The following is a 26,508-nucleotide window of genomic DNA, read 5'->3' as shown; positions in this document are numbered from 1 at the left end:
GCTGGATAATGCCTCCAGTAGAGGCGAGGAGGGGGTCTCAGGCTCCCTTTTTACCCCTTCTCTGGTTTGACCGCAACAGGGTTTTTTTTTAACACAGTGATTGAACTTACCACTTCATTGAACGTTTGCTCTTGTTCCTCTAATGTAATTTCAAAAGAACCAGTCAGACAGGTTTTCTTGAGTTTAAACAATAAAGATGTAAGTTTATTACTCTTAACACTCTAAACCGGTTAAAATTACTAAAATACTCTATGCATTCATGCACACATTTACACGAGTCACACACACAAATAGATTATAGAGGGAAAACAGATTTGGTGGTTGGAGCAGAGTCCGGAATAAATGGAATTTAAATACAGTTTTAAATCTCAAGTCCTCAGCTGAAGTTGTATTCCTGAAGTCCTCGCTGAGCCACGTGCGCAGTGGTGGGCTTGTTTTTCTCAGGGCTCCTGAAGATAGAAGAGAGGTTCGATTCTTGTCTGCTAGTTGCTGGCTGTGGCAGTCTGACTGGAGAGAGAGAGAGTTGCTTCGTTGATGGCTTTGCAGTTACGACTGTCTGTTTTCTGTGTGACAAAGCTTACAATCTCTCCTGAGCTGTGCACAGTCACAAGACATTATCAAGCCTTTTTGTTGTTTTAATGAGGCGTTCCTGGAATCTTCTGTGAGGTTCAAGGCGCTATACCTCAAGCTGTCCAGTCACACTTGGAGGGGTTGGCTCTTTCAGAGTCAATGGGTGTAGATGACCCCTGATGACCGTGCTGATAAGTCCATTCCAGGTAATTTATTCAGAGAGCATCCCATTGTTCTGGCTAGGTTGAGTCAGTCGTGTCGTCCCCAGTCTGATGTTTTGGCGATTCAAATGTAAATTGCAGTGGCCATTTTGGCTGCCAGTTTATTTTTTTAAATAGTTGTAAGAATTTCCAGTAAAGTCTAATGCAAGATTCCAACCGATGAAATTAATATTTCCCATTTGGCATAAAGGGTTTTCATGACAACATGCGCTGTCCCTTTAATAATTGAAACGGTCAGCAAGGGCACTAAGCCCTTTAAAAATGGCACTGGCGCCTGCGCAATGGACACTGTTGCCAGGGACGCAGCGCCTGCCTCTTCCAAGTCATCGGGGGGAGCGGTCCACTCCATCCATTCAAATGAACCACCACGCTAAATATCACAGCGGCTCCGCGGCATACATCTCTTGAGTACGCCATGCCGTGTTTGAAGTTCGCCACTGATCTCAGCGGCGAGCTGGAAAAATTCAGCCCCTGATGTCAACCAAAGTGAGCACAATGAAGCAAGGCTTGCCTTCATTTGTGAGGTAAACGAATCACATATGTTGTCCAACATTAAATGTGATTCCGCAATTAGACATCATTTATTAAATAATCCTCAGTGCGCTAAGAATTATGCTGACAACCAATTTAAGATTGTCAGTTGGGCTTACAGTGTGGCGCATTTATGGCACATATATTAATACACAGGGCCCTGTTTGCAGACAGAAAGAACATGTACACACATTGCACCTGTTTTAGCTAAACAAAATAAGTGACAGCCATTTTCTGGTTCTTTCCTCAGGGCAATGCCTTGGCCAGAGTTAAGCTGCCTGGTTTAAATTTCAAACAAAGCTTGACAGTTAACTGTCAGTCACCATAAACTGGTGCATTCTCCATGGCAACGCCTCTACCAATCAGAGTCCACTTGCCAACCAGTCAGCACTCACTTCTCATACAGTATAAATTTGTTGCTTCCCTTACATTGGTATTTGTGCGAATTGTCCTGATGAGTGCAAGAAGAAAAGCTTCAACAAAATGTCTCTCTTTTTTCAGCAATACTCAAGTATTGTTTATTTGTTAGTTATATGATGTTCTGAGTTTCGCTGATTATGCCCAGCAATCCTAAATAGAAAAAGCATTGTTTTTCTATGCTATAATAGAACCAGTGAGTGAATTACAATCTTCAATATTTCTTCAATCTCTACAAACAAAGCTCTATTAAAAAAAAAAGTTGTTGTAATCCAATGTGTGTTTGTGTCCTTTGAATCGCCTTGAGATAATATTGCTTGAAGAAATTCAGTCTGTGACTGTCTTTACAAGTGGCTCTTTCTGTTCCATTGTATGTAACCACATTTTTAGCTCTTTCTACACCTGCTGTCAGAGTGTTTGTCTGTATATACCAGGTAGAGTTTGATTACTGCTTTTTGGTATTTTTCTGCAAAGTACATCCAGCTCCCACCCCTTTTGAACAGTTTGTGCTCATGGTCGTTCATTAACGACAGTACAAAGTTTAGCAAGCAACTGAGAAATCTTTCTTTATTTAGTAAGCTTCATTTTGGTGTTACAAGTGAAGTGCACAAATCCTTCAGTAGAGGATATCAGCAATAATGTCCATCGCCCAGAGAGAATCGAGGATCACTTGTTGAGGCACATTAAGTGCATTCTGAATGTATTTTTAGAAGCATGAGTTTGAAAAAAAAGTGAACAGTGATATCACCGGAAAGGTGTAAGGTGATTGGTTGGTGAGTAACTGCTGTTAGAGAGTATCTGTAAGCTGGGTTAGTACACTACTGTTCGCGTGCGTGTGTTTAATTAAGAAAGTAATTAAAGTAAATTCACTAATAGCATAAGAAACAATGGTAGGACAGGTATTACGTTGCAGCTGTGGTATGTGGGAGCTTTTGGATGCCAAGACAATCCAGGACAAACACGTCTGCAGAAAGTGTAAGCAGCTAGAGGAATTATCAGGATCAGGATTATTGATCTGGAAGCCGAACTGCAAACACTGTGCAACATTAGGGAGTGGTAGAAATACCTGGACACTTTGTTCCCGAAGACGGTCATACCTCTTAGTACAGGGTCATCTGTTTTGGTCAGCAGTGAGGGACAGGAGGATGTGACAGTGAGTGTGACAGGTAATGGGACCGAGCAGACAGTTGTGGAGGAGCCTCAGACTTTGCAATTGTCAAACAGGTTTGAGGTGCTATCGACCTGTGGAGATGAAATCAAGGTCTGCAATGTGGATGAACAAACTGGCCATGTAACTGAGTGGGCAAAAATCTGGCAAATGGAGTGTAATGTGGGAAAATGTGAAGTTGTTCACTTTGGCGGGAAGAATAAAAAAGCAGAATATGACTTAAGTGGAAAATGACTGCAGAATTCCAGGGTGCAGAGGGATCTAGGTGTGCAAGTGCATGAGTCACAAAAAGTTAGCATGCAGGTACAGCAAGTAATAAAGAAGGGTGATGAAATGCTGCCCTTTATTATGAGAGGAATTGGAAAGAAAAGTAAGGATGTTATGCTTCAGTTATACAGGGCATTTGTGAGACCACATCTTGAATACTGTGTGCAGTTTTGGTCTCCCTATTTGAGGAAGGATGTAAATGCATTGGAGGCAGTTCAGAGGAGGTTTACTAGATTGATACCTGGAATGAGTGGGTTGTCTTATGAGGAAAGGTTAGACAGACTGGGCTTGTTTTCACTGGAGTTTAGAAGAGTGAGGGGAGACTTGATTGAAGTTGATAAGATCCTGAACAGTCTTGACAAGGTGGATGTGGCGAGGATGTTTCCTCTTGTAGGGGAGTCCAGAACTAGGGAGCACTGTTTTAAATTTAGAGGTCTCCCTTTTTGGATAGAGATGAGAATTTTTTTTCTCTCGGTTGTGCGACTTTGGAACTCTCTGCCACAGAAGGCGGAGGTAGATAGATTCTTGTTAGGCAAGGGAATCAAAGGTTATCGGTGGTAGATGGGAGTGTGGAATTCGAAATACTAACATATCATCCATGATCTTATTGAATGACGAAGCAGGCTCAAGGGACCGAATGGCCTACTTCTCCTAGTTCGTATGTTCCCAGCGGCAGGAGAATAAAATTCAGCCCATAGAGTTTGCTGAACCCCAAGATCCACACTTTTGTAATATTGGAGTGTGGACATCCTCACTCCAAGATCCAACTGCATATCCTGCTTTGAATGTTTATGGATTCCATGGCAAACTTGTATTTCTCCAGAATAAAATTCGAGAGTGCCTCCTCCCTAACGCGTTCATCCCAACTTTTTTTTAAACCAACAAGTGGAACCCATTCTACAGGGCTTCAAGAAGGATTAACAATGGCTGAAAACTAATCTGAACAAGTCCCTAAAAAAAAAAAGGACTTCCATCTTGTGTTACTGACAATTAGAGCTGGATTTTTAAAGCCTTCTGGGGGCAGGTGCGAGTACAATTTAAATATAGTGTTCTCGGAGGTTGACACTGGTCCCCGCCGCCTACAAACCCAGTATCATTTTGAATTGGTTGCCAGAAGGGAACAGCAACCCTGTGCGCCTTCTGTTGAGCTCATTGAGGGTCTCATTAACAGGCTTGTCAGTACCAGTTTCCAATTTTTAATAGAATTGAACGGGGAGAATGCCATGTCTAGAACATGGCAAGGTGTACAAGTTATGAACGCTGCGGGGGGCCATGAGGGCAATGGGAAGGGCTGATTAAAATAATGCAGAGGCACAAACTAAAGCTCAGCTTCCCAAAGTGCTACAGAGTGGCCATTGCTGGAGCTGAAGACTTGCTTTTCTCAGTGAGTGGCAGGAAGTCAGAGAGGGACATGAGGCTGCTAGCATTACTTGGGCACCTGGGGTTGGCAGGGGAAGTCCTGGTGAATGCACAAAGCCCAGCTGAGGGAGTCCAGATAGGAACAAGGTACTCTAACATTGGATAGAGCAGCCAGGATGAGCTCCAGTAGATGCAACTGCCTGGACAACAGGAGGCCAGTGGACACAGCAGGGGCCGCAAGGGAAGAAGGCGCTACACAAAACATCGCCCAAGAGTCAGCTATCTGCAAATGGACAGAGCGCCAGTGCCGCAGGAGGCTACCATTATCCAGGCAGTTTCTGATCCACAATAGCCTGAGGCCTTGCAGCCATCATGGTAGTCCCTTATTTGGAGCCATCAAGGTCACTGTCAACTGAATTTCTATGCAACCAGCACATTCCAGGGAACAGCTGTGTACCCAGGTGGTTTCTTGCAATCGGCAGCTCATCATGCCATCAGGCAGGTCATGAATGCCATATTCAGGACGGCAGGGGACTGCATCCACTTTGCTCCAGATGGACTAGCACAGCACAGAGGGCTTTGGGCTTTGCCTCCATCGATGCATTACTTCCAGTCCAGGGGGCCATGGGTTACACCCATGTAGCCATCAGGGAACTGACAAACCAGTCAGTCAGATTCCTGAACAGGAATGGCTACCCCTTATTGAACTTCCAGCTGGTCTGACCACAAGAAGCAAGTCTTGTAGGTCTGCGGCCGGTTCCCAGGCAGCTGTCATGACTCCTTCATCTTACAAGAGTCCCAGGTACCGCATCTCTTCAGGCCCACCTCCAGACTCTTTGGGTGGCTGCTGGGGATAAGGATTATTCCCTAAGGAGTTAGCTCCACACGCCCATTCGAAATCCAGACACAAATGGGGAGAGCCACTACATTCAGAGACATCTCCTAACAAGGACCTACATTGAACAGACCATTGGCCTCTGCAGATGTGCTTCCATTGACTTGATTGGTCGGGTGGTGTCCTCCAGTACGAGCCAGCCAGAGTCTCCTGTATTGTGGTCGTCTGCTGCGTCCTGCACAACATGATATTGGAAAGAGGTCTGGAGATGGATGAGGAGGAGACGATGAGAATGCCACTCCACCTCGGAGGAGGACTGGAAGGTGGAAGAGGAGGTGGAAGGGATAGCTCCAGGCGCCCAGGCAGCAGATGATGCTCGGCCATGCCGTCCCACACATCAGGGTGAATTACAGACTGGCATGGCAGCAAGGGCCACACTAATTCAGCAGTGCTTCACTTGATCTCCCCCAAGGCCTTGTGGCTGATCGCCCCTAAGTTCACCTTCCAGCATACAGAGTTATTTTACTGCTCTGACCCTAATTGCGAGATTACTTTGGCTGCCATGAGCATGCAGATGGAGGGTTCCTCCATCCACCATTGTTCAACATCATAAGGCATTGGGCATATAGCATTGCCAGGGCCCCACGGCCCCACTACACAACCCACAATGTGACGCCCTCCTTTTGATATGAGACATCAACAACACACCTGTCAGAGTGGTGAAATGAAGTTATATTGGGAGGCAAGCAAAATAGCAGACAGAAGTCGACAGTGACCCATTAAGTGAATTCAACGGCAGGACACATTCCTCTCCCTAACACTTGTATGCAGTGCTCCGCTTGTGACAGAGGATGCTCCCTACTCTCTGCCTCCAGCTGAGATGGCTGTGCCTTCCGCCTTCATCTTGGAGTTGCCCATGAGGGGCTTCTCCACAGGCTGCCGTGCCTGTGTCATGGCAGGGGTTGCCTCTGTCACAGGGCCCTGGCACCCGGATGGTTTCTGAGACTGAGGGAGCGAGGGGCCGAAGTGTGATGCCAGTGCCCCCTTCATCTGCTGCTAGGACCGTCTCAACCCTTTCCTGGCACCTGTGGATGCTGGAAGTGGCCACCGACTGGGACGCAGCTGGCATCCACTCCAACCACCTTTGTACCATCAGCGATACTGAGTTTCACTTTTTCTGTGCATATCAGTACGCGACTCCTGTACCCACTCAGAGTGGTGCTGCATTTGACTCTCCTAGAGGTTGCCCAATATCTCAGTGGAGGAGCACATGCGATCAAATACCTGGGTCATGACAGAGCACATGCACTGCATGGACTCCTCCATTGCCTGCCCATGGCTCATCAAGGCTTCAGGGAACTCTGAAAAACAGGAACTTAACCACCTCTTGATTTTGAGGAAGGCCCTCCTTGTTTCTGACACCTGAAGCCCAGCATCTTCGCCCAGTAAAGCATCGCAGTGTCTGTCCTCCATCCTCCGAGGTGGCTGCCCATAGGTGACTCTGCTTCACCCTCCTCCTCCTGCTCATGCATGCTGTGAGGTTCATTCAATGTTCCTCTTTCTATACTACTCTGGCCCAACTGAGGCAAATTTGTCTGTGTCTACGCTGGTGGAAGGTGCCGAGGAATGATATGATGGTGCAGCTTCCCTGGAATTCTCTCCACACACCCCGCCACCCCCCCACCCCTCCCCAAGGAGGTTGGTACAGATAGGACAGATACATTTTGCTCCCTCTCTGCAACTGACCCTGTGGAAGACAGTAGAAAATGGAAATCAGAGCTGGTCCTACTCAACAAGTGCCGAGCACAACCATCCCCTTGGATGACAGCAGTCTAAGATCCATAGTTAGCACTGGGCAAGAATCTACTCCATGACCTTCACCTCGAGAAAGAGCTGTCCAATGACCCTGTTGCTCATGTCCTCACGTCTCGCCATCCCCCACCGAATGCCTCGATGGCACCCTGGCCATCTCCCTTGCATTATGGGCTCTTTTCTGCAGGATGAGAGGAGGAAGGTTCATGAGTTGGTTGTCCTCCCTCATCTCTTCCAGCATGACATACATGTGGGCTGATTCTCCCCTCAGTGGTGTCCTCCTCTGAATATCTCCCCATATGCGAAAGTGGCTGCGTCTCAGTGTTGTGACCATTCACTTACTCTGACAATGTGAGGGAGAACTATGGACATTCTGTGAGGTTAGCTCGTGTGCATTCGAGTGCTTAAGAGAGTGCTCAATGTGGGAGCTCAGGGACACGGCTGATGTCCCTGACTCCTTCACGTGCAGGACGTGTGTCCAGCTGCAGCTCTTGTTAGACCGCATGACAGCTCTGGAGCTGCGGGTGGACTCACTTTGGAGCATCCGCGATGCTGAGGAGGTCGTGAATAGCACGTTTAGCGAATTGGTCACACTGCAGATTAGGATTGCTGAGGGAGAAAGGGAATGGGTGACCAAAAGGCAGAGAAAGAGCAGGAAGGCAGCGCAGGTGTCCCCTGCGGTCATCTCCCTCCAAAACAGGTATACCGTTTTGGATACTGTTGGGGGAGATGGCTCACCAGGGGAAGGCAGCAGTAGCCAGGTTCATGGCACCGTGGCTGGCTCTGCTGTTCAGAAGGGCGGGAAAAAGAGTGGAAGGGCTATAGTCGTAGGGGATTCGATTGTAAGGGGAGTAGATAGGCGGTTCTGTGGTCGAAAACGAGACTCCCGAATGGTGCACGGGTCAGGGATGTCTCAGATCAGCTGCAGAACATTCTGAAGGGGGAGGGTGAGCAGCCAGTTGTCGTTGTGCACATAGGCACCAATGATATAGGTAAAAAACGGGATGAGGTCCTACAAGCAGAATTTAGGGAGTTAGGAGCCAAGTTAAAAAGTAGGACCTCAGAGGTAGTAATCTCAGGATTGCTACCAGTGCCACGTGATAGTCAGAGTAGAAATGAAAGAATAGTCAGGATGAATGCGTGGCTTGAGAGATGGTGCAGGAGGGAGGAGTTCAGATTTTTGGGACATTGGGACCGGTTCTGGGGGAGGTGGGACTATTACAAATTGGACGGTCTACACCTGGGCCGGACTGGAACCAATGTCCTTGGGGGTGCTTTTGCTAACGCTGTTGGGGAGGGTTTAAACTAATGTGGCAGGGGGATGGGAACCAAATGAGGAGGTCAGTGGACAGTAAGGAGGTAGTAACTAAAGCCTGAAAGGTACTAGATAATGAAGTCAGAGTGACTAAGGGAAAGAGTAGGCAGGGAGCAGATGATGAACGCAAAAGGACTGGTGGTCTGAGGTGCATTTGTTTTAATGCAAGAAGTGTAGTAGGTAAGGCAGATGAACTTAGGGCTTGGATTAGTACCTGGGAGTATGATGTTATTGCTATTACTGAGACTTGGTTGAGGGAAGGGCATGATTGGCAACTAAATATCCCAGAATATCGATGCTTCAGGCAGGATAGAGGGGGAGGTAAAAGGGGTGGAGGAGTTGCATTACTGGTCAAAGAGGATATCACAGCTGTGCTGAAGGAGGGCACTATGGAGGACTCGAGCAGTGAGGCAATATGGGCAGAACTCAGAAATAGGAAGGGTGCGGTAACAATGTTGGGGCTGTACTACAGGCCTCCCAACAGCGAGCGTGAGATAGAGGTACAAATATGTAAACAGATTATGGAAAGATGTAGGAGCAACAGGGTGGTGGTGATAGGAGATTTTAATTTTCCCAACATTGACTGGAATTCACTTAGTGTTAGAGGTCTAGATGGAGCAGAATTTGTAAGGAGCATCCAGGAGGGTTTTCTGGAGCAGTATGTAAATAGTCCAACTCGGGAAGGGGCCATACTGGACCTGGTGTTGGGGAATGAGCCCGGCCAGGTGGTTGAAGTTTCAGTCGGGGACTACTTTGGGAATAGTGATCACAATTCCGTAAGTTTTAGAATACTCATGGACAAAGACGAGAGTTTTCTGAAAGGAAGAGTGCTAAATTGGGGGAAGGCCAACTATACCAAAATTCGGCAGCTGCTGGGGAATGTAGATTGGGAGCAGCTGTTTGAAGGTAAATCCACATTTGATATGTGGGAGGCTTTTAAAGAGAGGTTGATTAGCGTGCAGGAGAGACATGTTCCTGTGAAAATGAGGGATAGAAATGGCAAGATTAGGGAACCATGGATGACAGGTGAAATTGTGAGACTAGCTAAGAGGAAAAAGGAAGCATACATAAGGTCTAGAAGGCTGAAGAAAGACGAAGCTTTGAAAGAATATCGGGAATGTAGGACCAATCTGAAACGAGGAATTAAGAGGGCTAAAAGGGGTCATGAAATATCTTTAGCAAACAGGGTTAAGGAAAATCCCAAAGCCTTTTATTCATATATAAGGAGCAAGAGGGTAACTAGAGAAAGGATTGGCCCACTCAAGGACAAAGGAGGAAAGTTATGCGTGGAGTCAGGGAAAATGGGTGAGATTCTAAACGAGTACTTTGCATCGGTATTCACCGAGGAGAGGGACATGACGGATGTTGAGGTTAGGGACAGATGTTTGATTACTCTAGGTCAAGTCAGCATATGGAGGGAGGAAGTGATGGGTATTTTAAAAGGCATTAAGGTGGACAAGTCCCCAGGTCCGGATGGGATCTATCCCAGGTTACTGAGGGAAACGAGAGAGGAAATAGCTGGGACCTTAACAGATATCTTTGCAGCATCCTTAAACACGGGTGAGGTCCCGGAGGACTGGAGAATTGCTAATGTTGTCCCCTTGTTTAAGAAGGGTAGCAAGGAAAATCCAGGTAATCATAGACCGGTGAGCCTGACGTCAGTGGTAGGGAAGCTGCTGGAGAAGATACTGAGGGATAGGATCTATTCCCATTTGGAAGAAAATGGGCCTTTCAGTGATAGGCAACATGGTTTTGTGCAGGGAAGGTCATGTCTTACCAACTTAATAGAATTCTTTGAGGAAGTGACAAAGTTGATTGATGAGGGCTGTAGATGTCATATACGTGGACTTCAGTAAGGCGTTTGATAAGGTTCCCCATGGTAGGCTGATGGAGAAAGTGAAGTCGCATGGGGTCCAGGGTGTACTAGCTAGATGGATAAAGAACTGGCTGGGCAACAGGAGACAGAGAGTAGCAGTGGAAGGGAGTTTCTCAAATTGGAGACGTGTGACCAGTGGTGTTCCACAGGGATCCGTGCTGGGACCACTGTTGTTTGTGATATACATAAATGATTTGGAGGAAAGTATAGGTGGTCTGATTAGCAAGTTTGCAGACGACACTAAGATTGGTGGAGTAGCAGATAGTGAAGGGGACTGTCAGAGAATACAGCAGAATATAGATAGAATGGAGACAAAAACAAGAAATGCTGGATTCACTCAGCAGGTCTGGCAGCATCTGTGGAAAGAGAAGCAGAGTTAACGTTTCGGGTCAGTGACCCTTCTTCGGAACTCTGTCGGAGAGAAGAGCAGAACTTCTTCAAGGTAGGCATTCCTGAAAGAGAAGTGGCAGTGAATTAAACACTAAAATAAAAGCAAAATACTGCGGATGCTGGAACACAGCATCAGCTGGAATAGAATGGAGAGTTGGGCAGAGAAATGGCAGATGGAGTTCAATCAGGGCAAATGCGAGGTGATGCATTTTGGAAGATCCAATCCAAGAGTGAACTATACAGTAAATGGAAAAGTCCTGGGGAAAATTGATGTACAGAGAGATTTGGGTGTTCAGGTCCATTGTTCCCTGAAGGTGGCAACGCAGGTCAATAGAGTGGTCAAGAAGGCATACGGCATGTTTTCCTTCATCGGACGGGGAATTGAGTACAAGGGTTGGCAGGTCATGTTACAGTTGTATAAGACTTTGGTTCGGCCACATTTGGAATACTGCGTGCAGTTCTGGTCGCCACATTACCAAAAGGATGTAGATGCTTTGCAGAGGGTGTGGAGGAGGTATGGAGGGCGCTAGCTATGAAGAGAGGTTGAGTAGATTAGGATTATTTTCATTAGAAAGACGGAGGTTGAGGGGGGACCTGATTGAGGTGTACAAAATCATGGGAGGTATCGACAGGGTGGATAGCAAGAAGCTTTTTCCCGGAGTGGGGGATTCAATTACTAGGGGTCACGAGTTCAAAGTGAGAGGGGAAAAGATTAGGGGGGATATGCGTGGAAAGTTCTTTGCGCAGAGGGTGGTGGGTGCCTGGAACGCGTTGCCAGCGGAGGTGGTAGACGCGGGCACGATAGCGTCTTTTAAGATGTATCTAGACAGATACATGAATGGGCAGGAAGCAAAGAGATACAGACCCTTAGAAAACAGGCGACATGTTTAGAGAGAGGATCTGGATCGGCGCAGGCTTGGAGGGCCGAAGGGCCTGTTCCTGTGCTGTAATTTTCTTTGTTCTTAGAGTTGGTGCCCAATGAAGTAGATGCCGTTGGCCACTCACCTCAATAGACCGCAAGAAGTCATTGAACCTTTTTCTACACTGGACCCAGGTCCTTTTTGTAGGTCCCCAGCTGCTGACCTCTGTGGCCACCTCCATATTGGTCCCACTGAGTGGATTTCTCCTTCCTGATGTCGGGAAGAACAGCTCTCTTTCTCTTATACTGCATCAATTAATGCCTCCAGGAGACATCAGAGAAATGGGGTGCCGCCCAGGGACACATACCCATGCGCACAGAGACCCTCTGATCTCCCTGGTGCTGCATCACTAAAGGCAGTGAATAGCCCAGCCATGGCTGCCACTTGCCTTTTGAGATTGCCTTCAGTAAGCTGTTCCCACCTCCAGGACACTTCCAGCACCTCCAATTGGGCAGCAGACTCGCACCCAGGCCAATTAAGAATTTTACATTTAAAAATAGCACTGACTGGTGTGGGGTCGGGACCCAAAAATGTTCCTGATACCATAACGAAAATTCAGCCCTTAGGCTTTCCTTCAGACTAGAGCAAGATTTAGTCTTGGAAATAATCAGTGCAGAGAGGTTGACAAGAAAGGTCTAAAGGGGGAATTAATTGTCACTTCTGCTTCACAGAAGTGATTGATTTGCCATGCATTTATAACTTTTAAATAGTTAAATTTAATGCTGTAATATAAAATAAAGAAATTTAGTAAGAAATTTCACATAATTTTGCTTTGAATGTTAGGAAAACGAGGAGGAATACTAAATTACCTAATTTTCAGAGTGAGTCACCTGGAGTACTGGCAACAGCAACAGTGAGCGGCTGCGCCCGTGTATTTGGAATGTACAGGATCCTATGTTTGTCAGATACTTGGATAATGGATATGAGAAGATTCTTTCTTCCATGTCACACAATCTCACCTAAAATAAAGAGCAAACAATTCTTAATAGTGTGCAAATCAAAGGCTATCTGTCTAATGAAATACAGAAATTGCTATTTTCATAGACAATAGGGGGGGGGAAAAAAATCACAAGATCAGAAAATTCAGGACAATATTCCCACAATGACTTGCTCAAAAAATAGGGGATTTCAACTCATACTGGAACTCCTTATTGCTGAAGGAAAAATTCAGAGTGCGAACATTACTGTGGTTAATTCAGGCATGGCAGCTAAGTGACTGGTTGCCAACATTGACCTCAAAGATGCTGACTTGCATTTGAGAGTCTAACAACAAATGCTAGATATTCAATGTGGGTGAGATACACTACCAATAAAAGGTAAGACTGAATGGAAGGACAGCAATACCAAGAGTATTCATCAAATGTCATTGGTGACAGTTTCTCTCAGACTGCAGCATCTGTACATCCTCCGAGTGGTCAGGACTGCCCTCCACAAATCGTTATCAGTATCCATCCAATGTGCCTTGAGTCACTGAAGGCCTTCATAGAATCTGGCTCAAGTTATTCCAAGTATAGTCACTTTACCACAAGAGTATTTCAGTCATTCAATTTCAAAGCTTCCAGAGGGAGGAAAAGGATTACAGCTCAATTTTATATGCAAATTCTTTGGCAAATGGCAAGAACCATATCCATAATGCCAGATGCACAGCTTTGCTGGGTGTCCAATCTGAGCCATAGTATGACGGAAAGGCCAATTGTTTGCGCAAAAAAGAGAATAATTAGTGAGTTGGTGGCAGGTGTCTTGTCCATGGCACCAACGATGGGTGGGGGAGCCCAGCACATCAGTACAAAAGATAAGGCCGAAGCATTTGCAACAATCTACAGCCAGAAGTGCTGAGTGGATGATCCATCTCGGCCTCCTGCTGAAGTTCCCAGCATCACAGATGCCAGTCATCAGCCAATTTGATTCACTCCACATGATATCAAGAAATGACTGAAGGCACTGGATACTGCAAAGACTATGGGCCCTGACAATATTCCAGCAATAGTACTGAAGATCTGTGCTCTGGAACTAGTCGTGCCCGTAGCCAAGCTGTTCCAATACAGCTACAACACTGGCATCTACCCGGAAATGTGGAAAATTGCCCAGCTATGTCCTGTGCACAAGAAGCAGGACAAATTCGACCCAGGCAATTACTGTCCTATCAGTCTACTCCCAATCATCAGCAAAGTGATGGAAGCAGGCATCAACAATGCTAACAAGTGGCACTTGCTCAGCAATAACCTGCTCAGTGACACTCAGTTTGGGTACCGCCGGGGCCATTCAGCTCCTGACCTCATCCTTGATTTAAACATGGACAAAAGAGCTGAACTCGTGAGGTGAGAGGGACTGGAGTCAATGGGAATCAAGGGGAAAGCTCTCCGCTGGTTGGAGTCATACCTAGCGCAAAGGAAAATGGTTGTGGTTGTTGGAGGTCAGTCATCTCAGCTCCAGGACATCACTGCAGGAGTTCCTCAAGGTCGTGGCCTTGGCCCAACCAACTTCAGCTGTTTCATCAATGACCTTCCTTCAATCATAAGGTCAGAAGTGAGGATGTTTGCTGCTGATTGCACAATGTTCACCATTTGCGACTCCTCAGATACTGAAACAGTCCGTGTAGAAATGCAGCAAAACCTGGACAATATCTAGTATTGGGCTGATAAGTGGCAAGTAACATTCGCACCACACAAGTGCCAGGTCATGACTATCTCATGCAAGAGAGAATCTAACCAATTCCCCTTGACATTCAATGGCATTACAGTCGCTGAATGCCCCACTGTCAACATCCTGGGGGGTTACCATTGACCAGAAACGGAACTGGAATAGTCATATAAATACTGTGGCTACAAGAACAGGTCAGAGGCTAGGAATCCTGTGGCGAGTAACTCACCTCCTGACTCCCTGAAGCCTGTCAACCATCTACCAGGCACAAGTCAGGAGCATGATGAAATACTCTCTACTTGCCTGGACGGGTGCAGCTCCAACAACACTCAAGAAGCTCGACACCAACCAGGACAAAGCAGCCTGCTTGATTGGCACCCCATCCACAAAAATTCACTCCCTCCACCACCAACACACAGTGGCAGCAGTGTGTGCCATCTACAAGATGCACTGCAGCAACGCAGCAAGGCTCCCACCTAGAAGGACAAGGGCATCAGTTGCATGGGAACATCACCACCTGCAAGTTCCCCTCCAAGCCACGCACCATCCTGAGTTGGAACTATATCGCCATTCCTTCACTGTCAGGTCAAAAGCCTGGAATTCCCTAACAGCACTGTGGATGTACCTACCCCATATGGACTGCAGCGGTTCAAGAAGGTGGCTCATTACCACCTTCTCAAGGGCAATTAGGATGGGCAATAAATGCTGTCCTAACCAGTGATGCCCACATCCCATGAATGAATAAAAAAGCATTGGCGGAGATCTGGGAGCAGATCCTTTGCCATCCCGAGTTACAAGTATATGGCTACAAGAGAGGAAAGGAAAGAAACGTTTTTAGCTAGTCTTTCTAAAAATGTTACCACACTTGTGTTGGTAAGAGATTATGATTCCTGCAAACATCATGTCTGCTCAGTGTGATGTTATCTCTATACCACTGATGTATACTAAGCTAAGAATTATCACCATATATAGTATGTAGGTGAGCTATGAAATGAGACTGATGATTTGACGAATTCCAAAAGCTAGATGAATAGTAACAGTTAATTGAGGTAAAATTATCTGTTTCAACAGAGTGAAAATGGGTGTCGGTTTTTTTAATGTCATTTAATTGCAGAAGATTTGCTCCTTTTGGGTAATGTGTATTCCATACATTTTCCTACAATTTTCTTACATTTTCTCCTCTGTGCTACTATAAGTGCTGACTCATTGGGGTTGCTGTTCCATCAGTTCAAGCAGCACTCCAGTTTCTTATCTGTACAACTTGCCAGGCCACATATGTGGCATAGTTTAATTAGCTCCCAACATGGCTATAGGTGGTATGCTTCCTGAAGTCCTTAACTTGTTTACTTGTATTTTCAACTGTAACATTCATTCACGAGAGCCCACATTGTATTTCACACAAATATTTTTTTTTTAATCTCAGGCTTTCAACTACAGAAATTGAAAGTAGAGTCCAAACTCTCGACCTTTTCAATGTACTGAAAACCAACCCAGAAGCTTTTCACGAACACATGACAAAATATGTTTATCCAGGGATTGATGGTGTGGACCATGTCCGATTACTTTATTACTTTACTCTGCTGGAAAGCTGTGGCTGTGCCGAATTTGTGAAACAGCGGATCAAACCAGATACTCACATAAAGCTCCTGAAAAAGCTCAGGGTGGTCACACCAGGTAGGATAGTCGACTGTTCAAAGATTCATGACTTTATGACTGGTACTTTTTGTGTGCGATAATATAATTACAAGATTTTTGGGATGAGTTGCATGCATTGAGAGAAAACAAACTCGGTAGATGGTTTCTCAAGCTATCTATCTGGAAATGTGCAATAGTGACAGGTACAGTGAGGCAGTGTCTATGTAGGAGAAAAGGAGATGGAACATGGATTTTATATTTTTATTTAAAAAAACAACTCTTGAGTTAATTAGAATTCTCTAAATTGTTGGTGGTGGAGTTCTCTGTGTATTTCAAATTCAGCAGGCTAATAGGGCAGAAAATGAATAATCTTCATTACATTATGTACATTTAGATATTCATGCAACCTGCCACCTATTTTTCTGCATCATGTTTTGTTCCACATTTTACTTCTTTTCCCCTCATTAGTATTTCCATTTTTCCTATCTCTTGCTTCCTCTCCCTCCCAACCCTGCCCCATATTTAATGTTATATCTGAAAAATGAAGAAATACATTTCAGGATAGTTTACTTTAAAACTTGAACAGTCTTTTCAACAGATTAAAGCTAACAATATAAGTCATTGCAAAATGAAACCTTAATAGCACTTAATAAAGAGATGTGAGAGAAATGTCTCTTTGACGTACTTTGAAGCCGTACCTGGAATTTGGCTTACATTTGTACCAGTCATATTATGAACTCAATACAACTCTCAGGAAGAATATTTACAGTTGAAGCTTTCAAATTCGTGCAGACTGAAACCTGCTGCATATATAGGCCCATGTTTTCCTGGTTACTTGCACCGTTGGAATGCCACATCGACATCATAGGAACCCTTAAACAGCTCAAAAGAAAGAAAAAATGGAGTAGGTGACTTATGCTATTAATTATGCAACTCCATATTTTCCTAGGACTTTTGTGTCACTTCACCATTGCCCTTAATGAATATAGAAGGCAATTATCATAATTCCGTCCCCATTAAAATTATCGGCGATTGGAATTTTCCTGCGTTTAAGCCAATTTACATGCTGCTGCCGCTTAGACTGAAAAATAACGGTTTTGGTGGCTAAGCAGCAGTGGTTAGACCACATTTAGAATACTATGAAGATATACTTATCAGCAAAGACTGAACAGGCTCGGGCTCTTTTCTGTAGAATAAAGAAAGCCGAGGGGTGATCTGATAGAGGTCTTTAAGATTATGGAAGAGTTTGATAGGATAGATGTAGAGAAAATGTTTTCACTTGTGGAGGAGTCCAGAACTGGTGGTCATAAATATTATATGGTCGCTAATGAATGTAACAGGGAATTCAGGAGAAAACTTCTTTACCCAGAGAGTGGTAAGAATGTGGAACTTGCTAGCATAAGGAGTGATTGAGGTAATAGCATAGATGCATTTAAGGGGAAGATAAATATGTACACAGGGAAAAAGGAATAGAAGGATGTGCTAAAGGGGATGATGAAGGCTGGGAGGAGGCTTGTGTGGAGCATAAACACTGACATAGACCAGATTGGCCAAATGGCCTGTTTATGTGCTGTAGATTCTATGAAATAACTGTCATTTGCTTATTGATCCCTTCTGTTTCAATCAGTTATAAGTAAGCTGATGTAGATATATATCAAACATTTTAAACCCATCTATTCATAAGAAAGTCATCATCCCATTATGCCATTTTTTTTGCTGTTTCTGGTCTCCGTCAAACCCAGAATCTTTTAAGAAGGTTAGCTTGCACATTTTATGCATTTGTAATGTATAAACATAAGTCAATTATTTTGTTCCTAAATGATTAACTTATAATGTAGCCACTTGCAGTGGCCTGAATTCATAGATCTCACGTGCCAGTGAAACTGCCAAAGACCTGAAAGTCGAAAACAGATGCTACATCTTAAAATAATTGTAAATTTAAGTTTATTCAAGAACCTACACTTCCATTCACTGAAACTTTCCCTTGGCTCCAAATGGTGAATGCACTGTCACTTCAGCTCCTAACTCAGTACCGAGTGGCTGATTACCTGCAATGCCTGCTGCCTTGTATTCTAATAAGAAAACAAGTGCCAAAGCAAGTTTGGCATGCTAAATAATGAGATTTACATTGTATGTTGCCTATCTTGCTTTGCGAGACAACCTGAACCAATAAATATGTTACTGCTGCAGATTTGATTTACTTTGGATACCCTGTTTTTGGATTGCTGTAAATAATGTAATTTTTGAATGCACTTTAATTGTGTTTTTTCTTTTGTTAATTGAGCCACAATGCAAACAATCTCATAACTCAGGATGAGAGGTTGCAGATGATTTGTTTCTAGTTTTTGTTTTCTTTGTACACTAACTTTATTTTCTGTGTTCTGTATTAGGCCTTAATTATAAGAAGCTAACAGATGGAGACTCTGATCCTTTGGAATCTTTGGAGCCAGTTCTTACCAGCCACAATGTCTTATCAGTTTCTAAACTGGCACCTAAAATTCCTGGGAAAGATGGCACAATGCTTTCACCAAACTTCATCTATGCTACATGGCTGCATAAACTTTTCTGGACTGGAGATCTCCAGCTTATTAAAAAACCACCACAGACATTAGCTGAATGGCTGCACGCCTATGATACATGCGCAAAATATTTTGACAGGCTTTTCCCTGGAGATGTTATTGGATTGATAGATGACATCACCTTCTCGGCTAATTCAGTGAACAAGGTAATGGAAGTTATTTATTTTGGGGAAAATTTAGGTTTGTCTCTTTTGACACATTGTGCATGATTGAAGCTTTTGGGCTATGTAAAGGACAAAAGTATATGCAGTCTGATAACAATATGAACCACGTATTCCCACAAACTCATTTGTTTGAAGTTGTTTGTTATTGTGTTGCCATCTTATTTTATAAAATGCTGATTGAATTCATCTGTAAACTTCATAGAATTTAAAATTACAGCACAGAGGCAGTCTATTTGGTCCAGCAGCTGTTAGCTTTTCCACTGGAGCTGTCTGCTTTCATCCCATTTCTCTGCTTTTTTCTTGTATGTTTCTATATTCTCCTTTGTTAAATACTTGTCCAGTTTCTTTTTAAATAATGTGATAGTCTCTTCTGCAACAGCCATAGCTGCCTGAGTGAAACAATTCTTCCAGCATTCTGCAAATGATACTCTGGAGTCTGTGCCCACTTGTTATCAATTTGCCAAACAGTGGAAAAGACCATTCACTGTTTTCCCTCTCAAACCCTTTTTATAATTTTGAAAACTCCTACTGCATCCCCCCCTCAGCCTTCTCTGTACCCATGATAAAAAACTCCAATTTTTCACACCATTTTTTCTTAACCACAACTTGTCCTTCCAGTAAATTTTCATACCTTTTCTGGGGTTCTAATATCCTTCCTATGATGGGTGCCTGGATTGCACATAATACTCCAAATGTGCCCTAACCAGTAAAATGCAGATGCTGAATATCTGAAACAAAAACAGAAAATGCTGAAACATGCAGCAGGTTAATCAGCATCTTTGAAGCCAACAGATGGGTCCATATTTCGGATAGAGCCATTTGAACTGGCAAGTGAAAAATGTATTTTAATAGTATCAGTTATAAAGGATGGGGAGGGAAAAATACAAATTGGCAGAGAGCACCGATTATTAGGTGATGCAGCAGATTGACAACTAAGATGATCTTTTACATCCATCCATCATTCCACTCGGTCGTCCTCTCTTTTTTTTTCTCCTCCCTCTTTTTTTCCAATTCTATTAAAACGTTTGTTCATTTTTCAACCCTGAGGAAGGGCACAGCCTGAAGTATTGAAATATTGGTTTTCTCTAAAGATGCTGACTGACCTGTTGTTCCTGAATTTTCTCTTTTTGTGGCTTAACCAATGTCTTGTACACATCAACGTCATTTCCAGCAAAGTACACAATCCTGTTTGCCTTTTTATGGCCCTTTCTATCTGCACTTACCACCTTTTTAAAAAGTCTGTACATTTTTACATCCTTCCATAATCTTTTAAAGTTTTCTTTGGTTTGCCATACCCTCAATTTGGAAATTTCAGTATCATTCTTGTTTATGTCAAAATAATTTTTGTAAGTGGGAAAACAAAAGAGGCCCTGGCACAGATCCCTGCTGTGTACATCCAGGTCCTATCCCGACTGTTCACTTTTCGTCCTTTCACCTCTCTAGCAATGCAGCTACATTTCATTTCATACCATGTGTCTTAAACTTCATAACAAGCTTTGTACACGACACTTCATCAAATGCCGTCTGCAAATCCATAGGTACAACTTTGCATATACTGTTCTTGATGCTAACTCTCCAATATTAGCCCATGCCTTTCTTAAATGTCTACTAATTTCACCTCATATAACCAAGTTAAAACAAAGTGTGTATAATTTCTGCTTATTCCTCTTCCCTTTCTTGAACAAGGCTGTAACATGTGCCATCCTGAAGTTATTTAGCACAATTCCCATTTCTGGAGATCTTTGAAAGATTATCACTAGTACCTCTGCTAATTCCTCCCCAACATCCTTCAGTATTCTGAAGTGCGTACTATCTGGACTTGTGACTTTTCTGCTTCTGCATAATTTTAAATTGGGTAAATACATTGAGACGACAATGTTTCACTGATATGTACTGTAGCTTTACTGTGCAACATTGTTGAGCGGCATTAAATATGTGTTTGCGTGAGGTGTTTATTTTATTACATTACTGTAATTGCTGATTGTAATAGCAATACTGTGACTGGAATTTTGTCAGTTTTTGGCCACAGCATGTTAAGTACAGTACTCAATGATTGCAAGATGTTGCATATGGCATCTTCTTTGGCCTCCTTGTCTCAAGAGGCAATGGGTAAGCGCCTAGAGGTGGTCAGCGGTTTGTCAAGCAGCACCTGGAGTGGCTATAAAGGCCAATTCTAGAGTGACCGACTCTTCCACAGGCGCTGCAGATAAAATTAGTTGTCGGGGCTGTTACACAGTTGGCTCTCTCCTTGCGCTTCTGTCTTTGTTTCCTGCCAACTGCTAAGTCTCTTCGACTCGCCACTCTTTAGCCCCATCTTTATGGCTGCCCGCCAGCTCTGGCGATCACTGACTCCCACGATTTGTGGTCAATGTCACAGGACCTCATGTCGCGTTTGCAGGCGTCTTTAAAGCGGAGACATGGACGGCCGGTGGGTCTGATACCAGTGACGAGCTCGCTGTACAATGTGTCCTTGGGGATCCTGCCATCTTCCATGCGGCTCACGTGGCCAAGCCATCTCAAGCGCCGCTGGCTCAGTAGGGCATATATGCTGGGGATGTTGGCCGCCTTGAGGACTTCTGTGTTGGAGATACGGTCCTGCCACCTGATGCCAAGGATTCTCCGGAGGCAGCGAAGATGGAATGAATTGAGATGTTGCTCTTGGCTGACATATGTTGTCCAGGCCTCACTGCCGTAGAGCAAGGTACTGAGGACACAGGCTTTATACACTCGGACTTTTGTATTCCGTGTCAGTGTGCCATTTTCCCACACCCTCTTGGCCTGTCTGGACGTAGCAGCGGACGCCTTTCCTATGCGCTTGTTGATTTCTGCATTGAGAGACAGGTTACTGGTGACAGGTGAGCCTAAGTAGGTGAACTCTTGAACCACTTCCAGAGTGTGGCCGCCGATATTGATGGATGGAGCATTTCTGACGTCCTGTCCCATTCTAGAGCAGTATGTAAATAGTCCAACTCGGGAAGGGGCCATACTGGACCTGGTGTTGGGGAATGAGCCGGGCCAGGTGGTTGACGTTTCAGTAGGGGACTACTTTGGGAATAGTGATCACAATTCCGTAAGTTTTAGAATACTCATGGACAAAGACGAGAGTGGTCCGAAAGGAAGAGTGCTAAATTGGGGGAAGGCCAACTATACCAAAATTCGGCAGGAGCTGGGGAATGTAGATTGGGAGCAGCTGTTTGAAGGTAAATCCACATTTGATATGTGGGAGGCTTTTAAAGAGAGGTTGATTAGTGTGCAGGAGAGACATGTTACTGTGAAATTGAGGGGTAGAAATGGCAAGATTAGGGAACCATGGATGACAGGCGAAATTGTGAGACTAGCTAAGAGGAAAAACGAAGCATACATAAGGTCTAGGCGGCTGAAGAAAGACGAAGCTTTGAAAGAATATCGGGATTGTAGGCGCAATCTGAAACGAGGAATTAAGAGGGCTAAAAGGGGTCATGAAATATCTTTAGCAAACAGGGTTAAGGAAAATCCCAAAGCCTTTTATTCATATATAAGGAGCAAGAGGGTAACTAGAGAAAGGATTGGCCCACTCAAGGACAAAGGAGGAAAGTTATGCGTGGGGTCAGAGAAAATGGGTGAGATTCTAAATGAGTACTTTGCATCGGTATTCACCGAGGAGAGAGACATGACGGATGTTGAGGTTAGGGACAGATGTTTGATTACTGTAGGTCAAGTCGGCATAAGGAGGGAGGAAGTGTTGGGTATTCTAAAAGGCATTAAGGTGGACAAGTCCCCAGGTCCGGATGGGATCTATCCCAGGTTACTGAGGGAAGCGAGAGAGGAAATAGTTGGGGCCTTAACAGATATCTTTGCAACTTCCTTAAACACGGGTGAGGTCCCGGAGGACTGGAGAATTGCAAATGTTGTCCCCTTGTTTAAGAAGGGTAGCAGGGATAATCCAGGTAATTATAGACCGGTGAGCCTGACGTCAGTGGTAGGGAAGCTGCTGGAGAAGATACTGAGGGATAGGATCTATTCCCATCTGGAAGAAAATGGGCTTATCAGTGATAGGCAACATGGTTTTGTGCAGGGAAGGTCATGTCTTACCAACTTAATAGAATTCTTTGAGGAAGTGACAAAGTTGGTTGATGAGGGAAGGGCTGTAGATGTCGTATACATGGACTTCAGTAAGGCGTTTGATAAGGTTCCCCATGGTAGGCTGATGGAGAAAGTGAAGGCGCATGGGGTCCAAGGTGTACTAGCCAGATGGATAAGGAACTGGCTGGGCAACAGGAGACAGAGAGTAGCAGTGGAAGGGAGTTTCTCAAAATGGAGACGTGTGACCAGTGGTGTTCCACAGGGATCCGTGCTGGGACCACTGTTGTTTGTGATATACATAAATGATTTGGAGGAAAGTATAGGTGGTCTGATTAGCAAGTTTGCAGACGACACTAAGATTGGTGGAGTAGCAGAGAGTGAAGGGGACTGTCAGAGAATACAGCAGAATATAGATAGACTGGAGAGTTGGGCAGAGAAATGGCAGATGGAGTTCAATCAGGGCAAATGCGAGGTGATGCATTTTGGAAGATCCAATTCAAGAGTGAACTATACAGTAAATGGAAAAGTCCTGGGGAAAATTGATGTACAGAGAGATTTGGGTGTTCAGGTCCATTGTTCCCTGAAGGTGGCAACGCAGGTCAATAGAGTGGTCAAGAAGGCATACGGCATGCTTTCCTTCATCGGACAGGGTATTGAGTACAAGAGTTGGCAGGTCATGCTACAGTTGTATAGGACTTTGGTTCGGCCACATTTGGAATACTGCGTGCAGTTCTGGTCGCCACATTACCAAAAGGATGTGGATGCTTTGGAGAGGGTGTAGAGGAGGTTCACCAGGATGTTTCCTGGTATGGAGGGCGCTAGCTATGAAGAGAGGTTGAGTAGATTAGGATTATTTTCATTAGAAAGACGGAGGTTGAGGGGGGACCTGATTGAGGTGTACAAAATCATGAGAGGTATAGACAGGTTGGATAGCAAGAAGCTTTTTCCCAGAGTGGGGGATTCAATTACTAGGGGACACGAGTTCAAAGTGAAAGGGGAAAAGTTTAGGGGGGATATGCGTGCAAAGTTCTTTACGCAGAGGGTGGTGGGTGCCTGGAACGCGTTGCCAGCGGAGGTGGTAGATGCGGGCACGATAGCGTCTTTTAAGATGTATCTAGACAGATACATGAATGGGCAGGAAGTAAAGAGATACAGACCCTTAGAAAATAGGCGACAGGTTTAGATAGAGGATTTGGATCGGCGTAGGCTTGAAGGTCCGAAGGGCCTGTTCCTGTAATTTTCTTTGTTCTTTGTTTCCTTGAGGCTGATGGTTAGGCCAAATTCGTTGCAGGCAGCCTCAGTCCTGCCGACGAGTCCCCGATGAGGCATAACCTTACAAAAACAACAACCTGATTTTGTGGTCAGCTGCAAAGTGACAGCGCTTGCCGCTGACCTCGAAGAAAGCTGCCCACAAGATCTACCAATCTGTGTAGCATGGATTTCCCCTCTTCCAGCATTAGTTTGAATCTAGCACCAAAGCAAGGGGATCTCCAGTCGTCCTGCAACAGTGATGTCATCAAGCAGGGTAAGCAGCTTATCACATTCAAGTATTCTCAGCCAGCAAAACAGAAAGTGAAAACCACTGAATTTTCACTTTTAATTAGAATTTTGCAGAGAGCAAAATAAATGACTGGAACATATGCATGAGATTAAGGTAGGAGCTGGAATAACATCATTTTTTATTAAAAAAGCAAAGGAGAAATTAGACATTCCACAAATATAGTTAATTTTTCAGGCATAGTGAGGCTGTTCAGTAGTTATGAACTTAACATGCCATTAAAAACCCAGTCACACCGCATTCATCATACAGCGAGAATAATAGCTTAAAAGGGCAAATTTTCATCAGTCCAGTGATTTTCTACTTGATTGCATTCTGGGGGGGAACTTCAACAGCGCACGCTGTGGGGAAACTTAGAATCACTGACATCAACTTCTAGATTTCCACTGATGGTTTTTCTGTCATTGCTACCACAAAATCCGAGCCATTATCCCTTGTACCTGGTTGTGCTTAGCAGATGAGATGTCTCTCAACATATTTCCTTTTTTGGAACGTTGCATGTGATGTGAATAAAATTATATTTGCGACTCACTTAGTGCAGTAGGAAACCCTTGGGATGCAGGTTGGGTACTTTATTTTCTAACTGTAGCCAAACACTGAACCATTCCCAGCTGTAGCATTACGAGTAGAGGCCAGGCCTACACCTGGACTGTGATCTCAGAGCACATACTGCGCTGAATGAATACCACATACAATTGTTTAATTACACCGCATGTAATGTTAAAATGTCATCTTGCAAAATTCTGTTACGATGTAAATACAGTCGGTTGCATACAACAAAGTTCAACCTGTTAGTAGCAGCTCCATGTTATCCTAGAATGATCAATGTACAGTGCCAACTCCCTCTCCTAATTAATTAACACTTTACTCTCAGGTGCATGAGTTCACTAAGTGAAATACAAGAGGACAATAAAAATAATTACATAATGATGGTAGTGGTAGAGGGACTGAAATATCAACAGTTCCCAGTAACCACACAGGACTTGGGGTAACTACAGCTGATTGTATACTGTAATCATTGTTATAGCGAGCCTTTGGTGTTTATTGTATTAGAACCCTCTATTCATCAAAAACAACAGAAATTTAATGAAATAAAAACAAGAAATGCTGGCAACACTCAGCAGGTCTGGCAGCATCTGTGGAGAGAGAAGCAGAGTTAACGTTTCGGGTCAGTGACTATTCTTCGGAACAGAAAATTAATGAAGATTACATGACTCTGTCAACACAATTTGAGAACAGTTGTAGCAACAGTTAAATTGCAATTGAGCTGAATATTACTATCTGGGCAGCGAACTTCAAAGATAGCGGGGCGCACGCGTGGGTTTTGCTCCACAGAGCCACTGCGATATTAAACGTAGCAGTTCATTTACATGGTTGGGGTGGACACCCCCCCTGGATGATGTGGAGGGAGCGGGCACTCCATCCCCAGCAACACCATATGGTGCCATTTTTAAGGGGCTTAAAGCCCTAAATGGCAATTTAAATTTTTAAAGAAGCAGTGCATTTAAAAGTATTTTTAAAATTTTTAAAAATCTTTCCAGGCCCTCTACCACCCCCCTGGACAGCCTTACATGTCATTCCTGCCCTCACCGCCACCAAAGTACTTAACTTCAGTACCTGACCTTACCCCCCACCCCAAAGTTCAGAGACTTTTACCTTTGCCCTTTCCCATCATTCCCTCAACCAATCAGGTAAGTTTTACCCTATTCTTGCCCTCCCGCGCTGAAATGCTTCCCTCCTTCCCCTTCCCCACCAGTGTCCTGCATCGGATCTCCAGTCGAAGATGACGACGTGGTAGTGCCGGCCACCAACCATAATATTGGAGCGGGACGGCCTTCGGGACAAGGTAAGTAATTATTCCTTCATTTTAATGTATTAATATATTCAAATGAATGTCCCGTTGCCGATCTGCCAGGGGGGCTGCCACGAGGCCTCGCCGCCGCCAGTAATATGGGGCAGGACCTTTTTGGCATCGAGGCCCACGGAGGCCTCTCGCGGAGGCATTTTCTGGGCCCCCCCTGCCACGACCCTCGACATCGGCGGTGGGGGGCTGGTAAAATTCAGCCCATTGAATATTAGAATAATGCCTCCAGAAAGATTCTGTGCAAAATCCATGACCAAGTCATTTAGTGATGTCTTCTCAGGCTTGCACAGTGCAAACAGAAATATTCCAACGCACCAACTATTGC

The 26,508-nt window shown here is 44.5% G+C and overlaps 1 protein-coding gene across 1 annotated transcript in view; it reads left to right on the top strand.

Moving 5' to 3' along the window:
* nbas (NBAS subunit of NRZ tethering complex) overlaps positions 1-26,508 on the top strand; it is a 308,007-nt gene that overhangs the window by 220,532 nt on the left and 60,967 nt on the right. Inside the window, exons 43-44 of the mRNA XM_068028531.1 lie at positions 15,745-15,995; positions 18,347-18,681. Coding sequence (XP_067884632.1) covers positions 15,745-15,995; positions 18,347-18,681 — 586 coding nt within the window. The remainder of the gene's footprint in view (positions 1-15,744; positions 15,996-18,346; positions 18,682-26,508) is intronic.

The sequence above is a fragment of the Heterodontus francisci genome, chromosome 3, assembly GCF_036365525.1.
Source record: "Heterodontus francisci isolate sHetFra1 chromosome 3, sHetFra1.hap1, whole genome shotgun sequence".
Taxonomy (NCBI): domain Eukaryota; kingdom Metazoa; phylum Chordata; class Chondrichthyes; order Heterodontiformes; family Heterodontidae; genus Heterodontus; species Heterodontus francisci.
This window is presented reverse-complemented; position numbering and strand designations above follow the sequence as displayed.